Genomic DNA, 20809 nt, shown 5'->3' with positions numbered 1-20809 from the left:
AGTTGGAGCTGCGGATTGCAGAGTTTTACCTATTCCACGCCATTTCAGCTTGAAAGCATTAAATACCATCTTTTATGTCTTCGTGAGCTATCCAGAATTTTTTTTTAAAAATTTGGCAAATATCCTTCTCCTCTCCGCCGCTCCGTGTAAACCTGTACTGAAAAAACCCCAAACATGGAAGCTGAACTATGGCCGCCTTTCTGTGGATGTGCAGGCTCTGTTTGTTTGCATATCCACGTTCAAAAACACAAACGTTTTATTACTCATCTTATAATGATTTACTATTCAAAATGTGTATCTATATATATATATGCACTTTTGTACCTGCCATATAACTCATATCTCTGTCCATCTGGCCCTGAGATTTGTAAAGCTTTGCAACTCAGAAGAGCTAGGCTGGTGACTTGACTTTTCTCTGCTACTGCTGTTAAGTGATATAGCCTGGTCTCCTCCCCGCCCCCAAACTTGTGATTGGACATTGAAGGAGCAGCAGCACGTGAATGAGCTCATTACATTAGCACATGTGCACATGTGCCCCGCCCCCCGAAGCCCCAGCCCCCAACCCGATCCCCAAGCAAGTGTGAAGGAGGGAGGGAGGAGGAAGGGAGGAGGAAGGGTGGAGACAGGGAGGAGCCTCCCTGTCCCTCACTTGCTCGTCACTGCTGAGGCATTGAGATAGATGGCCTCAGTGTTTTGTTTTTTCTTTTTTTGATTGGACAGCTCGGACCATGGCGCTTTTCCATTGGTCCAAGCCATCCACAGAGCTCACGCCTCTAACACAGAGTAGAGGCTGTGACAGCTCTTGCCTCACTAGTTAGGTTACACAAGCAGTGGGGAAGCCCATTTACCTGTCAAAAGCGGGATGCAGCGCTGCCTGTAATTAACAGGCAGCGCTCCGTCCATGACAGGTTACCTAGCGGGGAGGCTTTCCCTGCTGTGTAACCTGTGAACAATTGTTTTCTATGTGTCCTTTGTTGTGCTTGTGTTGATCAAGGCTGATCATTGCAGTTCAATGCACCTGGTGTGGCCCTTAGCAGTATGTTCTGAAGAATGTAATAGGGTCACTTCTCTGAAGTTCATGTTGTACAGTGTTGCCATGACTGGGTCACAAAGATGCTGATTGAATTCTCCTTTCATTATGACAGCCGTACTGTGTACAGTATGTATAGGACAACTATCCTGTTAAAGTGCCAGTCCACCAAAAAGACATAATTTAATTACTAATGAATCCTCGTGTGCTGAGCCAGCTTCTGGCTTCTCATATGTCATGACATGCCGGCCGGCTTCCTGATTGGCTAGGAAGCCGGCTCCATGCTCCTTTGTGACACTGCAGGTCAGAGGGAATCTCCCTCTGACTGGAAGTTCCATTATCAGTGTATGTATCGGAGCATGTGGCCGAGTACGAGTACTCGCCCAAATGCTCAGTATCGGCACCGATACCTGTATTAGTATTGGTGCATCCCTATTAAAAACCTTACATGTGCTCTTTGTCTCTAGTCATTTTGGGCCCAAAATTGCTATTTAAAATTCTCCTACTGCTGGCCAGTTTTACACCACTGTATCCTCTGTAGTCTTTTTATCCTTGTAGTAAACCCCCACCCATGCTTTTTTTTCTCCGGTAACTTTGAGCCTACAATTGCTATTTGAAATTGTCCTGCTGCTGGCCAATTTTACACTGCTTCAAGCACGCCCTTTTATAATATGGGAGCCCCCAGATATCTGCCCCCCCGCAGGGAAATGAGTACAGTGGTACATTAGCAGCCCCTAAAAAGAGTTAAAATTAAATAAAACACACAAACACCTTCAGAAAGTAATCCACATAAAGCACAAACACACAAAAATTACTGTCCCCCGACGTAATCCAGCAACAGTTGCAATATAATCCACTTCTGTCAAGCGCTGTTTTCAGAGTATTTGAAAAAAAAAAGATTTGCATTGGTACCTGTCCCCTATGGTAGAGCCCAATTCCCTTTTATCAACAATGAACTGCCTATTAGTAAGAAAAATATAACAAGATTCACCTCCTATAGACTTTACTTACTAAATTCAGGGTTCGTGGACCAAACCTGGGCAGATTCACTCATCACTAGTAAAATAATTCTTCATAAATGCTAGGATCTACACATGGTATAAAAATTAAAGGAAAGGATGCACTGGGTATCAGTAGGCCAAATATGGAAAATGGAATTAATGCAAGTGGCATGGAAGTCGCACCAATGAACTCTTTCACACCTTTCTGAACAGATCCCTAAGATTTCGTTATTCTTAATAAAGCGATACTTCCTCTTTACGTTGCTTTTAATACCCCCTTACAGCAGAGTATCAAAATAGAGCGATCCAATGTTCTCTCTAATCCACTTCTCCTGAGGCTGGCTCCTCTTATCCCTCCACTCCGATAGGTGTGATATCTGGACCCAAGAGGCATCTTGGAATAGCCGAAGGGATCATTTTCTGCTCAGACTGCTGAGAGGGCACATGGATCACTTTCTCTGCTGGGCTGGGATCATCCATTGTTCTGGATCCTGTTACAGCATGGTGTTTCTGTGAGCAACACAACTTTTGCTGACACGTAAGGAGGTATTAAAAGGGCTAATCTGGGCTGGAGGGAATGAAACACGTCCTGGCCTTTAAATACAGCAGGGGCGAGGAAACCGAAAATATGGCCTGGCTGTTCTTTAGGGTTAACTCTTCGAATGCTGGATCTGCCAGAGCAGGAGAGAATACTGGGTAGTATTAGGCAGTCTACTGCTGGGCTAATGGAAATTCACAGTCTGAAACATAATTGACTCTTTAAGTGCTTGATTCACCGGAAAACCTAAATGCACAGCCCAATTCATGTTGAAGGGTTAATTCTTCCAGTGCTGGATTCATCATAAGTCAATAGGACAGCACAGGGATTGTGAGGCAGGAAATCTAAAGTATAGCCAATGGATTCTGAAGGGTTAACACACCCAGTGCTGGATTTACAGGGAATCAAAAGGATAGCCAATGGATTCTGATGAGTTAACTATTACAGGGCTTGACTAACAGAGTATTGAAATGACAGCCAATGAATTCTGATGGGTTAACTCTTACAGTGCGTGACTTGCAGAGTATCAAAAGGATAGCAAGTGGATTCTAATGGGTGACCGTATCAGGTGCTGAATTTACAGGAAATCAAAAGGATAGGCAATGGATTCTGATTGGATAGCTCTTACAGTGCTTGACTTACAGAGTATCGAAATGACAGCCAATAGATTCTGCAGGGTTAACTCTTCCAGTGCTGGATTTACCATAAATTGAAAAGACAGCGCAGGGATTGTGAAACATTAATTCTTCCAGTGTTTGATGCACAGGAAACCTAAAGGATAGCCAGTGGATTCTGAAGGGTTAACTCTTCCAGTGCTGGATTCACAGGTAATCAAAAGGAGAGCCAATGGATTCCGATGGGTTAACTCTTACAATGCTTGATTTACAGAGTATTGAAAGGATAGCCAATGGATTTTGAAGAGTTAACTCTTTCAGTGCTGGAGTCGCAGGAAATCAAAAGGATAGCTAATGGATTCTGAAGGCTTAACATTTTCAGCAGTTAATTCACAGGAAAGCAAATGGATTCTGAAGGGTTAACTATTCCAGTGCTGGATTCAAAAGAAATAAAAAGGACAGCACAGCGATTCTGAAGTGTTTATTCCTCCTATGCTTGACTTACAGAGTATCGGAAGGATAGCCAATGCATTGTGAAGGGTTAACTCTTCCAGCACTGGATTCAAAGAAAATAAAAAGTATAGCCCATGCATTCCGAAGGGTTAACTCCTAAAGTGTATATTCTATATACTAGGGAAGGGGGTTGCTCACAGTGTCAAATAAAGTGTTAACAGCTCCAGGGTTTCCATAAACGTTATAGTAGAAAATTGGTTCCCTCTAGCAACAAGGAAATCCCAAGTTGGAACTGATTAAATGAATAATATATTAACATGCAAGTATTAATCAACCATATTTTAATTGAATAGAAAAAATATAAACATATAAATCACACAGAACGGACATTTAAAGTCTTAAAAACTCCTGAGAAACTTCACTGTAACAGCTTAGTATGCATCAATATATGGTGGCAAACATTTGTTATAGTTACCCTCCGTGGGTGGTCAGGTGGCCAATGATGAGTGTATCGGATACTAAAAGGTAGCTAATGTTATTGTATCCTGTATATGAGGAACAGTCACTCTTTATGATGTTGTTTTAGTAGCAATCCAGACGGGTTCCACCGCCAGTTTGCAGATTTTTCATCAGCCTCCCTGAATCCTGGAGGACAAAGTATCCGTTTGGTGGTTTGTAGTATGGTAATGACAGTTCAGGGGGAACTTTCCCAAGTGTGCAGCTGATCAAGTGGAACCCCGTCGGGTCCTTGAAGGTGTATGAATAAATGCAAGTGGTCATACACATAAGCACAATCCAAGTGTGTCTCCAAGTGGTGCGGCCCTGACGACTTATAGTACGGAGGAATCCTCGGAATAGGCAGTACTTTTGATCCTGACTTGAAATTCGTTCGTGACTCATCAAGGTTCAAGCCGCCAGGCTAAATCCGCTCAGTGGGGTTGTTTTGCTATGCCAACCACAAGCCTCTGGTTCGGCGGATAATTCAAATAGCTGTACAGGGAAGCTCCGTCCACGCTAACCCTTGAAGCATAGTAGATATTAGGGTTAGCGTGGACGGAGCTTCCCTGTACAGCTATTTGAATTATCCGCCGAACCAGAGGCAAAAGTCTTGCGAGGGTTGTAAAGTGTATGGCCACCTTTACTTGGGAGTCCTTTTGAGCACTGCAGAGGGAAGAGTGTTGCTTCCACACCAAAAGATTCAGTCAGTTTGCTAGAAGGTCAAGAAAATGCAGAAGTTAACCTTCCTGTCAGCACATCAGTGTGTGCATCTCCTTGGAGTGTTGTTAACTAACATTCTGGTTTTGTGGTCAAGGTGGCACAAGACACACTTTCATTGGGGATTGAGTATCTTTTTTTTACCAGAAGATCTGGATTCAGGGAATGGTAAGGTCCAACTTGTCTTGTAGGACAAAGGCGGCCAGTGTGTCCAGGAGCAGGCCACTTAGAGTTGGACATAAATAAACCTCTTATGATTTGTGTAAATAAACATAAAAATCAAGTACTACTCGTATAAATCATTACCTCATTACAGACTGTAGATTAATACCAATCATAATAGTGCAAATGTGCAAAAAGTGCAAATCGTGCAATATATGTTTACATATAAAAATACATATACATATAAGTGAAAAATATAAATTCATGAATTCTTACTCCAAGAAATACATAAAGTGAAAAAATCTCTTATAGAGAATAAATTCATAAAAGTCCAAAAACTTATATCATATCCAATGTGATTGATCCATGATAAATAGTGAAAGTTAGTGTTATTATATCCAACGTGTGTAGAAACAAAGTCCCAAAAGTGCTTGATGTTCTTTCCCACACCGTGTTTGTATCCACGCCAACACCACCTTAGGAGTGCACACTCACCGCAATCTTAATGTATATTGACAATAGTAGGCTCACTGATAGACCACGAAATCCTCGCATCCACTTTATAGGCTCTCCCAGCGATGTTCCATAGATCGATAAATTGCCATAACTACATGCCAGTCCAGACCTTTATTCCTTCCCACACAGCGAGTCTAAATGACCTGTGCGCAGACATGTCATGGTCCGGACTGCCGTGTAGTTATGGCAATTTATCGCACGGAGGTGCACTTGAGGGGAGCGTAGGGGGCCATATGGCCGCGTAGTCCCATAGAGAAGGACAGGGACTGCTTACTAATCACACACAGCACCTGTCCTTCCCGGGAGCTGCCCGATACGGTGGTGCACACAGCACGGAGCTGAATGTGCCGGCCGATTCCTGTGTGAATGGGGCCTAAAGCTGGGCATACATAGGAAGGATTACAATTTTCTGCTAATGTCTATAAATTGATTATTGTTTTCGACCATAGGGAAATGAATAAGGAGGGACATTTTTTTCTCATTTGTTACTTACATGAACGAAACTCTAATTGTATATGTGATTCAATATTACGTACTGAAAAAAATACCGCTTTTTAAAAGATGAAGAAATGGTCACAGATGTTACTTGACATCCAAATATTTTTACTTTAGCCGCATGGCTTACTTTATTGCCAATAAATCCAGTAAACTTCCTGTTATCCGGTATTCAACTAACCAGAACTCTCATCTAACCAGAAAAAAAAATCCTCTGTGTACTCACTGTTCTGCTGATCTGCGGCATGTATTCTCCTGGAAGTGATCGTGTGTCTATTTGTCCTAATTTGCTTTTGATTACTGACTTTCAATATTAATATGAAGTCAATACAGAGTTTATGTTATGGTATGATATAGTATCAGGGATCCCAACCTGAAAAAAGTAATTTCAGGGAGGTGCTCTTCTCATTTCAGGGAGGTGCCCCCCCCCTGAAATGATGGCAAATAGCAAATAAGCCATTGCTTCCCGTGCTATCTGCTGTTTTGTTTTTTTAGTATTCTGACAGCTGCTGCCATCAGAATAAGGTCCACCTCTGCTGATTGACAGCAGCAGTGGGTGGGTGCAATAGCTAGTTTGCTATTAGCTATTGCAAATTCAAATAGCCAATAGCAATCAAGCTATTCATTACTATGATGTCTTTTTTTCCTCTGATGGCGGCCAGCGGCTCCGATATCAGAATAAAAAAAAAACAAACAGTTAGCAGGTAAAGGTTTACTCTGCTAGATAGAAAATGTTTCTCCCCCGGGCGGCCGGGAGCCGCTATCTAATAGCAGGAAACTCCCGCAAACGTCTGGGAGAGTTGGGATGGCGGCAGTATGGGGTATGGCATTAGTTAGACCTATTTTTAATAGTAAATCTCAAGCAACCAGAAACTACATTTATCTGGAATCTACCAATCCCTGTAGATGCCGGATAACGGGGAGTTTACTGTGTATAGCAAATGCGACACCATCACCAAAAAGACACCCCCTCTAAAAATTGACAACGTTGTCAAACCACCTCACGCGTGAAAAACTTTCTTTGGGCAGCCCACATGCACATTACTCATTCTATCATGTAACGACTGAAGGCTCTCGCTACAAATAAAGAAACACTTTCTAAATATGTTTGAGCAGTTCTCTGGACAAAAAAATATGTAACGCTCATGAGCTTACAAAATTTTTACCCGGAAGAAGGATGTTAGTTTTTAATAAAGTTTTTTTCCAATGATTTGGGGATGTGCAAATGAACAATGCAGTGAAAATACCATGATGTGCAAGGAGATTCTTGTATTTGTTAGTATATATAGAGTATATATAGAGTATATAGTGTCTTTCATATATGCATACACTAGTTAAAAATCACAACTAGTTTGTAAGGTAAAAACTGGTCTTCCGGTTGAGAAGCACTGGTCTAGGCAAGAAAAAAAAATCTAAATCCAGCCCTAGCAGTCATTAAAAAAAAGCTTTCATGGCTTTATTTACAGAATAAACCCCCAAAACTGAAAGTGTCTTTCCCTTTGGCGCTCAGCAACCCTAGTTCTTCAGTGCTGCTACTACTAGAACATGAAAAGATGCTCAAAATAAGCCCTAGCAACAAGATGAAGTTCGGGTTGCCAGGGATGGTCTATGTTTGTTGCCGTGGAAACAGGGAGCGGGTGCTCATCAGCAGTGAGCTCTAAAGTCCCAGGAGATTCCAGTGATCGTAGGCCGAAGCCTCTGTCTTTAGCAACCTGTCCCTTCCTTGTGCTACCGTTACCGGACGGGTGTAGCCTTGAGGTTCTAAGTCTAAGAACCACTGACGTCATCACTTCTTATGCAGTTCCATTGACCTGCAATAGACATGATGCCACAGGACATTCCATAGCTGAGGCGGAGGGAAGAGAGGGGTGAGCACTGACTGCCGCGGGATCGAGGATCAGGTGAGTATATCTGCTTTATTTGACTAGCCCCTCTGCAAGTGTATGTTTTTAAAATTCCTGGAGATCTTCTTTGAGACCCAATTCACACTGAGCGATTTGTAGCGCGATTTCAGCTCAAAAATTGCTCAAATATCGCTCACAAATCTCAATGTAGCTCAATGTAGCTCGTCCAATGCATTTCAATGGAGCTGTTCACATCTCACAGCTCAATGTCGCCTGTAGCTTGTAGCTCAAGCCTGTCGCTCAAACATGACCTATTTTTCCAACGGATTTTGTGCGATTTTGGCCCCAATAGACTTTGATAGAATGCCAAAAGAAGCACTACGTAGTACGACAAAATGTGCACTGTAGCTCAATGTAGCTCAATGTCGCTCAGCTCAAATCAACGCTGAAAAAGTGCTTTTTTTTTTGGATGTAGCTCGGTGTGAATGGGGTCTAAAAGCTGTAAAAGCTGAAGAATGGCACAGGATCGGCGATTAAGCTTATGGTGTTCATTATTTACCTGCTTCGAATGCACAATTTCAGTCTACGTTTGTCCCTTTTAGCTACATGCGTGTTTGTACTTTTACATCTGCAGTACACACACTGCACTTTGATGTCCTGAGTCTCTGCAAGTCAACTGTACAATGGCTGTCAGACTTTACATCATTGACAATTAGAATATCACATCGTCTATGCGCATGGGGAGGCTTTAATGGGAATGTATCAAGGATTTGATTATATTTTCATTATGTTTTGATGGTTTGACCGTAGAAAAATCCAGAACAAACCACCTTTGTTAGTAAATTCTATGTATATACACTGTAGCCTATGCTGCCTGCTCTCACATTGTGACATTATATCATGTGCGCATATGACTTTCTTGTTCATTCAGGTTCAGTGTGAGACTGTACGCACATATATTTTAGTAAATAAACCCTAATTAGTAATCAGGCAAGTGAGACATCTTTTATCAGATGGCTTAGTACAGGGGCGTGCAACTCCAGCTCTCCAGCTGTTGTGAAACTAAAAGTCCCATTTGGCATTACAAGACTCTGACAGCCAGTGCTGGATTTACTCTGTCTGCTGCACCTAGGCCAGGTCCCTCAATGCGGCCCTCTCCCCGCCAACCTCCCCAACCCCACCCAATGGAGAATGGCAACCAGATGGTGGGGGTGGCAGGGATTGTTGCTTTTGTTTTTTTTAACTTTATTACCACTTATTTTTTAACTGTTTTCTTTTTAACAATTTTTACACTTTTTTTAAATTTAATTTATTTCTTTTTATTTTTAAAATTTTTTTAAATTTTTATTTATCTTATTATTTTTTACTTTTTATCATTTTTTTTCCTTTTAATTTTTTCCCACTAAACTTTATTGCTATCACACAGGACCTAACAAGCCCCTGTGTGATAGCATTTGGAGGTGGCAGGTTATCTTTATTGAACCTGTCACTTCCATTACAGACGTTTGATCACAGCACTGTGCTGGCTCTCCTGTGACAGCTGAGAGGGAAGGCTGCACGTGCAGCTCTCCCATCTCAGTGTTTAAACAGAGCAGAGCAGAGAACGTTCGTTCTCCGCTCTGCTTCCCGCTTTCCATCCTGAGCTACCTTGCCGTGGTCCCCGGTCCCCCAGAAGAGTGGTTGACCGCGTAAACCACGGAGGGGGGGTAGGTGGCCTCCCCCCAAAAAACCCAAAAAAGCACATCCTCTGAATAAAAAAAAAGACTAGAGATTTTTTTTTTTTAAGAAAATTTCACCCTTATAGTCCTGTGAGCAGAGCTGAAATATTGCACTTGGGCCAAATTTTTCCAATAATGGCATTGGCATTTTACCAAAATCACTTTGTTTACCTCTAATCATCAGAGTCTTTGGTCAGATGTATAGTTTACAGTCTTCAGTCAGATAGTTCCTGCCTGGTAGAACTTCAGTGAGAAAGGAGGATCAGCTAAGCAGGAAGTGTAATGAAAAAAAATGGCTGCCTTCATGTATAATTATTACAAACTCTACATAGAAACATTAAACTATAAATATAGTAAATACTACAAACATAAAACTGAAAACATAATTAACAAACATTGAGAATGCTATACTTAAAGTTTATCTCACATGAATATTTATAAAACATTAAAACTATTTTATTTCCCTTTAAGTAGCCCGGCCATAAGCTCACAGACAAATAATGTATTGAAAATTAGCTCATGTCTTAATGTCTGAGGACCTCTTGAAGACACGGTGGAAAGTCAGTAAAGCATATTTGAGACCACACTGCTTATCAATCCTGCATTGTTTCTACTCCAGATCTTGCTCTTGACAAGCTTGGAAAGAAAATTGACTTTCTTATTACGTGGTAGATTTCAGAATTCTGCGTCTGGGGTCAGGTCTCTGTTGTATTTCAAGAGAACATCTGTGCAGCTGCCAATAAACCCGGCAAAGTAAACTTTTTGCACAGCCCCGCTGGCTTTTTAGTGCAAGTAGTTACAAGACATATTTTATAGAGATGCTGCACAGAACGCTTTCCTTTCACAGGCCTGGAGCTTTCTTCTCCAAGCACAGCATGGTCCTCAGATCATATTTATTATGTGTATTTTAATATCTGGATATCATGTAATAAATAATTACTATAAAATGCACATTCCTGAATGACCAGGTTTTTATTTTCTTGTGTTTCCCTAATTTTAATTCAGCATGGCATTGTAGAGGAAAGAACATTGATTTTATAGCCAAATCTAAAAAGTATTGTTCTGTAATAAAATTGCTTCTCTGTTCCCTCTTCTCTTACTCTTCTAATCTGCTGTCCCCTCTATTCCTCTCCTTATTTTTCCTTTCCCCTCCAATAGCTTCTCCTTTTTTCTCCTTCTTATTCTTCCTCCTCTTTTGTCCACTCCTCTTTTCACCTCTTCACTTCTCTCTTCCTCCTTTCCACTCCTACTCTCTTCCTCCTTCCCTCTCCTCTTCTTTCTTCCTACTCTCCTTTCCACTTCTCTTTTCCTCCTTTCCACTCCTATTCTTTCTTCCTACTCTGCTTTTTACTTCTCTCTTCCTGCTTCCCACTCCTCTTGTTTCTTCCTACTCTCCTTTCCACTTCTCTCTTCTTCCTTCCAACTCCTACTCTCCTCCTCCTTCCCTCTCCTCTTCCTTCTTCCTACTCTCCTTTCCACTTTTCTTTTCCTCCTTCCCACACCCATTCTTTCTTCCTACTCTGCTTTTTCACTTCTCTCTTCCAGCTTCCCACTCCTCTTGTTTCTTCCTACTCTGCTTTCCACTCCTCTCTTCCTGCTTTCCACTTCTCCCCATTTCTATTCGTTCTTTCTACTCTCTTTTCGACTTCTCTCTTCCTCCTTTTGACTTCTACTATCTTCCACCTTCCCTGTCCTCTCCTTTCTTCTTACTCCGCTTTCCACTTCTCTCTTCCTCATTTCCATTCATACTCTATTCCTCCTCCCCTCTCCTCTTCTTTCTTCCTACTCTCCTTTCCATTTCCCACTCCTCTCTTCCTCCTTTACACTTCTCTCTTCCTCCTTCCCACTCCTTTTCTTTATTTTACTCTGCTTTCCACTCCTCTTATCCTCCTTCTCTCTTCTCTTCTTTCATCCTTCCTACTTTGCTTTCTATTACTCTCTTCCTCCATCCCTTTCCTCTTCTTCCTTGCTACTCTGTTTTCCACTCTTATCTTCATACTTTCCACTCCTCTTTTCCTTCCTATCCTATGCTTTTATCTCTTCCTTCTCTCCTCAGCATTCCTTTCGTCCTCCTCTCTTTTTCACACTTTACACTCCTCAACTCTTCTCTTCCGCCTCACCTCTCCCCTATTTTCTTCTTCTTTCCTCTGTTCCTACTCTCCCACCTTTCATTTCTTTCAACTCTCTTTTTCACTGCTTTACACTCCTAGTTCTTTCCATTCTCCAATCTTCTATTCTCTTTTACTCTTCCTTCATCTCCACTCCTACTCTGCCCTCTGCTCCTCTCCCTTCCCATCTCTCCTCTCCTTTCCATTTTCTCCTGTTTCCCTCCTCTATTTACTTTCCTTTCTCCTCCTCTTTTAATATTTATGAAGTAATTGTAATTCCAATCTAATTGATGACTGACACATCTTTATATATCCCCAGCCCTTCCATTCCTTTCCTCTTGCTTCTCCTCTCCCCTTTTCTCTCCTCTCTTCTCCCCTCTCTTCAAGCTGTCATAGCACTTCCTATTCTAACACACAGCTCCCCTAGTGCTTTCTTTTACAACATTCAGCTCTTGTTACAGTTTCCCTGCTAATGTACGCAGCCGTTTCTTCCAGCAAAGCTCCTCATCTTCATTCATTTTTTATGCCTTTTCCCCCAAACAAAAATCAGGCAACATGCACACATTAAGAAGAACTCTGGGCAAAAATGTTCTTAACTCTTGCAGAGGGGCTTCCCCCCGCACTGCATGGAGTACGTTTTCATTTTCGTGTAGGTGCAAAAATAAAAAAAGTTATGCTCACCCAATCTTCAGAGCTGGCTCGCTGCTAGACAGGTCCTTCCAGCTTCTCTTCCCCTCCGCTCCAGAGGTCTAAGGTTCCCTAAGTCATCACGTCCTGAATTGGACAGGAGGACGCTGAGAGACATTATCCTGCTGGAGTGGAGGAGAAGAGAGGCTGGAGGGAGCCTCACTCCTAGGGTAGCACCACTGCAAGAGTTAAGAAAAATCTACTTCTTTAATATATCTATATATACACAATACAGGATGCATAAATGCTTCATTTGTAAAACACATACACTATCTTTTCTGTATTTATGTATATAGAAAAGATACAAAAAAAAATATTTGAAATAAAGAATACATGGAATTTGTAAACAGAAAAGTGATACCAGGTGGCATTTAAAAAACGAAAAATGTACGGCAACGTTACATACATATCAGATAATTAAAATTTCGTACAGGCATGGGTACTTTACATACATACAGTATATGTGAATAGAAACATAAAAGAGTGACAGCACAAAAAGTGGTCTGTTGAGTTCTCCCCTTTTTGATCTTTTTGTTTATATTTTGTATTTTGTATTTTTTTTTAAACCCATTTTCTGATTTTAGATGTGTGTTTGTCCCATGCATGTTTAAATACAGTTACTGTTGGCTAACTTATTACCTGGAAGTCTGTTCCCAGCATCAACTACTCTTTCTGTAAAATAATACTTTCTACGGTTATTTTTGAACCTTCTCCGTCTAGTTTGAGGTCACGTCCTGTGTCCTTAGCTTCATATTCAAAATGCTGCCCTCCTGGACCTTATTCACACACTTCATGAATGTAAAGGTTTCATTCATGCCCCCCGTTAGCACCTCTATTAGTATTATCTTATTGTGATCGCACCATTAAATTTTGTAGCAGTTTGCTGAATAGCTCCTTCACATGAACCATAACACATAAGCCCTTCATTTAAGGTAAAGTGGTCCTATAGCGGTCCTTCAATTACCGAGGCTTGTGTGGCTCTGAGGTAATTAGCCATGACACAAACAGACACTTTTACAAACATGAAGATATAATCTTGAAGGTCAAACAACATGGTCACATTTGTCAAACACAATTTCCCTTTACATATATCTCACTCATTTGGGGTCTAGTTTGCACAGAGATACTCATGTTAAACTGAGAACACTAGTTACAATCTGATTGTACAATCTCCTTTAGTATTTTTTGTTTTAAGCATGTATTCTTTATTGAAGGTAGCACATACAGACAAATCAGTCTTCAGCTCAATTGGTACAGAGGCAAACCTGTTGTGAACAGCAAAAAAACCCCCCAAAAATACAGAAAGTGCAAAAAAAATAAAATAAAATATGAACAAGTTTGAATTTGAACCAAAAAGCAACACAATCACCTTGAATACCTTGTGAAGATACCCAAGCGGGTTAAGAGGGTACCAGAAGGGTTTCAGAAAGTAACAATAACAATTTGGGGAACATCAGTGTAGAGGAACGTTAAAAGGACACCTAGAGCACCCAGAGATCCAGTCAATTTGGCAGTGTGGTCTCCTTTAGTTTTAAAAACTATGCAGTGTACGGGATGCTAGACTGGATATGAAATGAAGACACCATTTCAAGGGAGTTTATAGTCTTTTCAGTGTTTCTTTGTTTAGTTATTTAATTAGTCTTCTTTATATTTGTTTTTTTAAACTCTTTTTGTGTGTATTACGTTACAGATGTACTTTTTTTTTTACTGTCTTTTTCCTTCTGTGGCAAAGTAAAATAATTTAGCTAACGAGGAGCCATTTTCTGGCACAAGAACAGGTCCTGGATAGTTAAAAGTATCTTCCTTAACTCTCCAGAGCCATTAAAATCCCATTGCATCCTTAAAAAACACCAAAAAGAACTTTAATTTGTTGTCTCTATTGACTCCAATGCATTTGACTAAATCCCTCTGATTTTTGCAAAAATTTGATAGAAATTGAAACTTTAAATTTCACTCACCTCTGAAGATTATACAAAAGGGTGAAGAGTTTGGAGAAGGCAGGAGAAGGGAACAATCTAGGACAACATAGCTGAACTGGAAAGTGAGCTGAATTGGAGAAGTTTTCCAAATCAGCTATGTTGTCCTAGATTGTTCACTTCTCCTGCCTTCTCCAAACTCTTCACCCTTTTGTGAATAACCCTGACAGAGATTGTACAGTATATTGTCTGGAAATAACCCCAATAATATGCATTACTCTCACTTTATGTTTCTTTCCCTGCACAGGTCTTGGAGATGCATGGGGCCATCCTGCAAGAACTGGACCATTGGATAATGTGGCAAAGGAGCTGGGATCTCATCTACTTCAGGTATTTATCTTGCGGAGTCACTGCTGCAACGTGTGCTGTTTTTTTAAATCTGGAGGAACAGAAAGTTCTAGGGTAGCTGTCAGTGACCAGATTCCAAATCTCATTCTTCCACTCCAAGTTAGAAAATTACATTTGCTGCATTGCATATGGATGGTGGCAACATGTTTCAGTCCTGGCAGTTCTGCACAATGATGATCGCTTCTTCATCTTATAATTGGCCTTTGGATTACAACTGAACATAACCTCATTGGTCATGTCCACCTTCGACTCTTTCCTATTTGTAAGGAAACCTAGCTAAAAAGGGGAGCTTCCCGCAAGAGAAGAGACAGTATACTTATCACTTTGGCGGACCATGTCTCAACATGCATGCATTCCACACTTCTGGCAGTGTCAGATACTTTTGTTCCCCGCTACACAATGTGTTTCCTTCCTCTGACCCTTAAGTTATTTATGAGTCAGTGTCACTGACAGTCATTTTGGTGTTACCCCCTCTGAAATTCGGGCACTCAGTCATGGACCAAGAGCCTGACAGCTGCACGAGAGAGGAGGGGACCCGGCAGGATAAGGTATGCAACGTCCCCTTCTCTCTTTGCAGGCGTCCATCACCAAGATGGCCGCTGGCAGTTAATTGCTCATGGTGTCATTCCGGGTGTACGTGATGACGTCCCAGTGGGTTACACCCGGAGGCCACACTGGGTGACACCCGGCCTGGGGATGCTTCTGCATGTGGGGACATTGTTTATTTTTCACTTTTTTGAAATATAAATATTTTCCAATGATGTGGGTGTTTCCATTTTTTCATTTACTATTTACCTTTTCTGTAGGTTAATGCACCCTGTACTCAATCACATAAGAGTTTCCAGACTCCGCTTAGCCCACAGACCCCCATAGTGGAGAAGGGAGGCACAACTAGTGCAAGCACCTGAATATGACTTGGTATTAGCCTCTTGTAATCCCCTGTGCAGCATCTCTCAGACTTGAAGAGGGAGGGGCAGCTCTAGGAGCCAATCAACTATGCAGCACTACACAGTAGCAGACAGGCACAAGTGGGCAGAGGGATGTACTCACCAGTCCGCTGCTGCTCCTTGATTGTCCAATTACAGGATAGGGGTAGGTAGGTAGGTAAACATTCTGTACTGCATGAATGTAACAGAGGAAAGCTAGGTCAGCCGGTCTGCTGTATGGCTGGTCTTTGTATATCTCAGGACTGGCTGGACAAAATTACAAACTCTTTGACAGGTAAAACAGTTCCTATATATGAATGTGAACAGTGTATTTAGTGGTTTGCACAGACATGAGATGATCTTTCCAAAGTTTGGCCAGATTGGATGACAATCAATGTCTATGGATACCTGAAGACACTAACAATTCAGATATCTTGGAGGAAATAACAAATAGACATGCAGACCCACTGCTAGCTCCTTTTTGCGTCCGAGGCAAGAACAGAAAATTGTGCCCCCCCCCATAACAGACATGTAATGTCACCCGCCCTGCCTCTAGGATGGCGGCGCGCATGCGTAGAATGTGCTGGTGGCCAAATCCAAAATTGCATACAAATTTGTTTTGTTTGACAAAACTAAATGTTTGTAGGTTCCGTTCATTTCGTCCAAAACGCATTTTTGGCCTTTGCACATGTCTAATAATATGTGTGCATGAGTGTGTGTTTTTTATTTATTTTTTATTATTATTGTTTTTTATTTTTTCTTACTGTTGGGGAAAACTAAACAGACCCCTGACATTTCCCTTTTGAAATCGAAAAATTAATTGAGTTTCAATCCCCTTTTCTGCAGCATCTGTTCTAAATTAATGGAAAGCACTCGGTACAGAGGCTTCCTATTCATTCAAAAACTGGTGATAGTAAAATATTTACTATCAACCAGTTATCAATGGGTAGAAACCACTTAAGTGAGTGCTTCCACATTGAGAAATTCATGAATGAACAGGAAGTGATGTAAATCACTTCCTGTTCATTCATACCTGGGAACACAGTACTATGGGTCCCCAGCTATTTACAAATAAGTTGATCAGTTGATCACTCCAGTGTTTGCTCAGCACAAAGAGAATCTGTAAATATCTTGGATATCTAACAATCCTCCGCTATGCCATCCTAAGTGCCAGAGGAGGGAGCGCTGAAGCTGGTGGGGGGGGGGGGAATCGCTGTCACTTCAGGAAGGCCGAGCAGTGAGGAGAGTCAGCTGTCAGATCCTGGCCGAGCGGTGAGGATAAAAATATTAATAATTAAAAATAATTAAAAACACACACACGCACTCATACACACATATTATTAGACATGTGCAAAGTACAGAAATGAACGGAAACTAAAAATGTTTTCATTAGTTTTGTCAAACGAGTTTAGTTTTGTCAACTCCCTCCTACGCTCCCCCTGCCGGCTTCAGCGCTCTATTTCTCATCGGATCCCCACTGCCTCTGCCTATACAGGCGGGGGAGAGCAGCGGGGATCCAAGTAGAAGCTGGAGCCCGTGCCGCCCCCTCTTCCCCCTGCCGCGCCGCAGCTGTGTTGGCTGTCTGACGCCCCTGTTTTTCACTCGCCCTGTGGGCTGAATGGATCTCTCCATTATGCTTAACAGTGTATATGTACAAATGTATTCTGAAAGTTCCTCATGAACCGGCTGGAATTCACACACTGGGTGCTGCTGTCAGCACCCTTCTGCCCGGCATCCCCGACTGATAAAAGGAGCTGGTTGGGGAATTCTCGGCTGAACGGAGCTAGCAGCCAATCAGCTGATAGGTCTATTCGGGTAGTCTGACAGCGGAGAAATCTATTCTTTTCATTCAGTCTGCGGGTTGAACGGAAAAAAAAATATAAACGTGTATACCGTCTTAACAGTGTATGGCAAGCCTTAGTCTACTGACTGGAGTTCTCCTTTACCATATAATGATAGTAATAATAATAATAATTCTACAAGCATGCATGTTGTGTTTTTATTTTTTTTAGTATTTTTTGGGCATGATATAAAAATTAGACTTTTGGCATAGTACAAACCCATAACTAGATATTGAATTAGTTTCCTTTTGTACAGCACATTCAGTTTATTTTCCTTTTCTTATCCCACCTTGCCCAAATATTTATAGGTATTTTGATAGCTTTTCTGCATACAAGTGCGTACACTCGTACAGGCGTTTAATCCAGTGCAATTTTTCATTTGTGGCTTAAAGCCCTGTAGGTTTGCCTAGAATGTTACCATTATAGGCAGAAAATACATTGCAGACTGCAATAATCTCTCCAAAACCCTGTGCAATCTCACTCAGAGCAATGTGTTTTTCATAAAGAGACACTGTATTTAGTGTTCCTGTTTAATAGATTGATATTTCTCTATTTCTTTCCATTTTTCTTTTTTTTTTGTGCATGAGTTTGAACCGGTTTTACTGATGCTTCATCAAATCTACATTTCCCCATGCTTTTCAGAAGCGATGAGAATAAGGCTGCCCATACACTGGTCTAATTTTTTCATTCAACCCGTGAAAAAATTGACCCGATTCACCCATCAACACTAAGGCCCGGTTCACACCTGGCCGTTTTGTAGCGCGTTCCTACGCTCTGCAAAACGCTTAAACACCGAAATCCCATTATTTCCTATGAGTATGGTTCACACCTGGGCGTATTACAGGCCGTATGAACGCGCTACAAAACGCCCTACGCCCAAAGAAGTACAGGAGCTTCTTTGGGGCGTTTTTGTTGCGCGTTTCCATTGGGATACAGCCAAGTAGCCCTCGGAAACGTGCGTTTGTCGCGCATATTCGATACGCCTAGGTGTGAAACCAGCCTTACAGCGTGTTGATCGAGGAATCCCCACTGTTTACATACAGCAGCTGCCGATACCTGTCAGAATACCCGACCAGAGCGAGCAACTCATTGGCTGCCGGCTCTGATCGATTGAAGATTTTCTGACCGGCTCTTTCGATCAGCTGATCGAGGGATGCGATCAAAAGGGTGCCACAACGCACACACTGTACGAATTTCAGCCGCTTCCTCAACAACCGGCCAAAATTCGAACAGTGTATGGGCACCTTAAGGCCTTGTTCACACCAAATGCAGAGCAGATCCGCTCAGGTTTCTGCACACGCAGTGCAGTGGGTTGTGCCGCGTTTTTGCCGCGTTTTTGATGCGTTCCGGGCCGTTTTTGGTTAAAAAAAACATTTTTTTTTTTTAGTTTAACATGGGCTTTTTCAGTGCGTTCCAGGCATTTGCATGCATTTTTTATGCGTTTGCATGCGTTCCAGAGCAGATCCAGAGCAGGTAAAATAGGGCCTGCTGCCGTTTCTTTACCTGCTCTGGATCTGCACGCTGCGATGTGAACTGGAGCTAAAAATACCATTGGAATACATTGGACGCAGTTTTGATCCGGTCTGCACCTGCTTTGCTCTGCACCTGCTCCGCGCTTGGTGTGAACAAGGCCTAAGAGTTGTTTAGGAGATGTTCTATTTACTGTGAATGTGGAAAACCTTACAATCAACTTCTTTTTTGCTCCCTTTTGGTCTGTTAAATATACCATTGAATGAGTTATGTTATATCTGTTCAAATAAGTGCAAAAAATACCCATTGAGCCTGCCAGAACTTTTGTGATCTGATAAATTCCTGTACTGTCTGCCCATGTTCCGTTATTATCAGTTACCATTGCACCCTGTTCTCTCTGTGGACCAATAACACCTTCACTTCTATGTTTTAGAGAGGAGGAGAGAGGGAGGTGTTCTGTAGTCCTAAAAAAACATCTTGTTCTAGGTTGACAACGCTGCTCCTTAAAGTGACACTACACGTAGGAATTAAATCCTAAAAATACATTCAAGTACCTTAACTATTACAAAAAATTTATCTTCTTTGTGTATCATTCAGCTATAGCTCATCAAATCATCTGTGAATTGGTCACCTATCCTGGCTGATCACTGCTTGACAAAGAGGCTCCGCCTCGAAACGCGTAGCTACCGATCCAGTTTGCATAATTCTCTAGTACTCCTTTGACCTCTCTACTACTTCTGCCGGCATTCGCCACTACACGAACCACCGCTCTGCCTCCCGAGCTTACTGACAGGAAGCCGACATCATACAGCTTTTTAGACACACAGTGCCCCTGGCCAGCTGAGTCCGTGCAAGAGTCTGTTGTCCCTCCGTTTGCAGCGCTCGGTGCCAGAGGCAGATCACCCACCAGATCACTGGACCCTCCAGGTCTGTATTCACCCAGACACCCAACCGGACGTCCTCCCGCAGATGACTTCTTAAACGTGAGTCCTCCGGTATATTTCAACACAGTTGTAGCGCTCTCAATACATTTTTTATTCTGTGAATTGGTGCTGACACTGTCCTTCCTTCTGGAGGAGGGCTACTTTTGTTCCCCATTGTCCCTGTGTGTGTTGTAAAGTAGTCACCGCTCCAAGCTCACTCCTGTAATGGACTACAATCTCAATACAAATTGGTAAACCTAATGTGAGATTGTAGTCCATCCCAGGAGCGATCATGGAGTGGTGGCTACTTAACAACACACACAGGGACCATGGGGACAAAAGAAGCCACCCTCCAGAAGGAAGGACAGTGTCGGCACCAATTCAGAGATGATTTGAGGATCTACAGACGAGTGATACACAAATAAGATACATTTTTGTTCAAAGTTAAGGTGCCTGAATACATTTTTAAGATTTAACTCCTATGCAATATATTAACAGGGTTATTCACAAAAAGGGTGAAGGGTTTGGAAAAGTGTACAATTTCAGCCAAAATAGCTGATTTGGAAAAATTCTCCAATTCAGCTCACTTTCCAGGTCAGCTATGTTGTCCTAGATCACTTCTCCTGCCTTCTCCAAACCCTTCACCCTTTAGTGAATAACCCTGTAAGTTTTGGTTCTTGGGCTTAGATGTGCTTTATATTAAGTGTTACTTTCTAGCAGTGCATGTAACTATCCCTGCCACTGGAGTTGCAATGTTCCCAACTTACCCCTTTCATTACAGACTATATAGTCTTGGAGGTCCACCAGCCACTATATACTCAGTTATGGTATGTTTATTATGTGAAAATGTTACTGTTTTAATGCAATTTTACACTCTGCTTTAAAATATATATACACACAGTATATATATATAGATATACTGTGTATATCTATATATATATATG

At 41.8% G+C, this 20809-nt stretch overlaps 1 protein-coding gene across 1 annotated transcript in view; it reads left to right on the top strand.

Annotated features, from left to right (window-relative positions):
* SIM2 (single-minded family bHLH transcription factor 2) overlaps positions 1 to 20809 on the top strand; it is an 85882-nt gene that overhangs the window by 23214 nt on the left and 41859 nt on the right. Inside the window, exon 2 of the mRNA XM_018555155.1 lies at positions 14605 to 14687. Coding sequence (XP_018410657.1) covers positions 14605 to 14687 — 83 coding nt within the window. The remainder of the gene's footprint in view (positions 1 to 14604; positions 14688 to 20809) is intronic.

The sequence above is a fragment of the Nanorana parkeri genome, unplaced genomic scaffold (assembly GCF_000935625.1).
Source record: "Nanorana parkeri isolate BGI_ZX_2015 unplaced genomic scaffold, ASM93562v1 scaffold186, whole genome shotgun sequence".
In the NCBI taxonomy this organism is placed as follows: Eukaryota; Metazoa; Chordata; class Amphibia; order Anura; family Dicroglossidae; genus Nanorana; species Nanorana parkeri.
The sequence above is the reverse complement of the archived record's forward strand: the minus strand, read 5'-3'. Positions and strand labels throughout refer to the sequence as shown.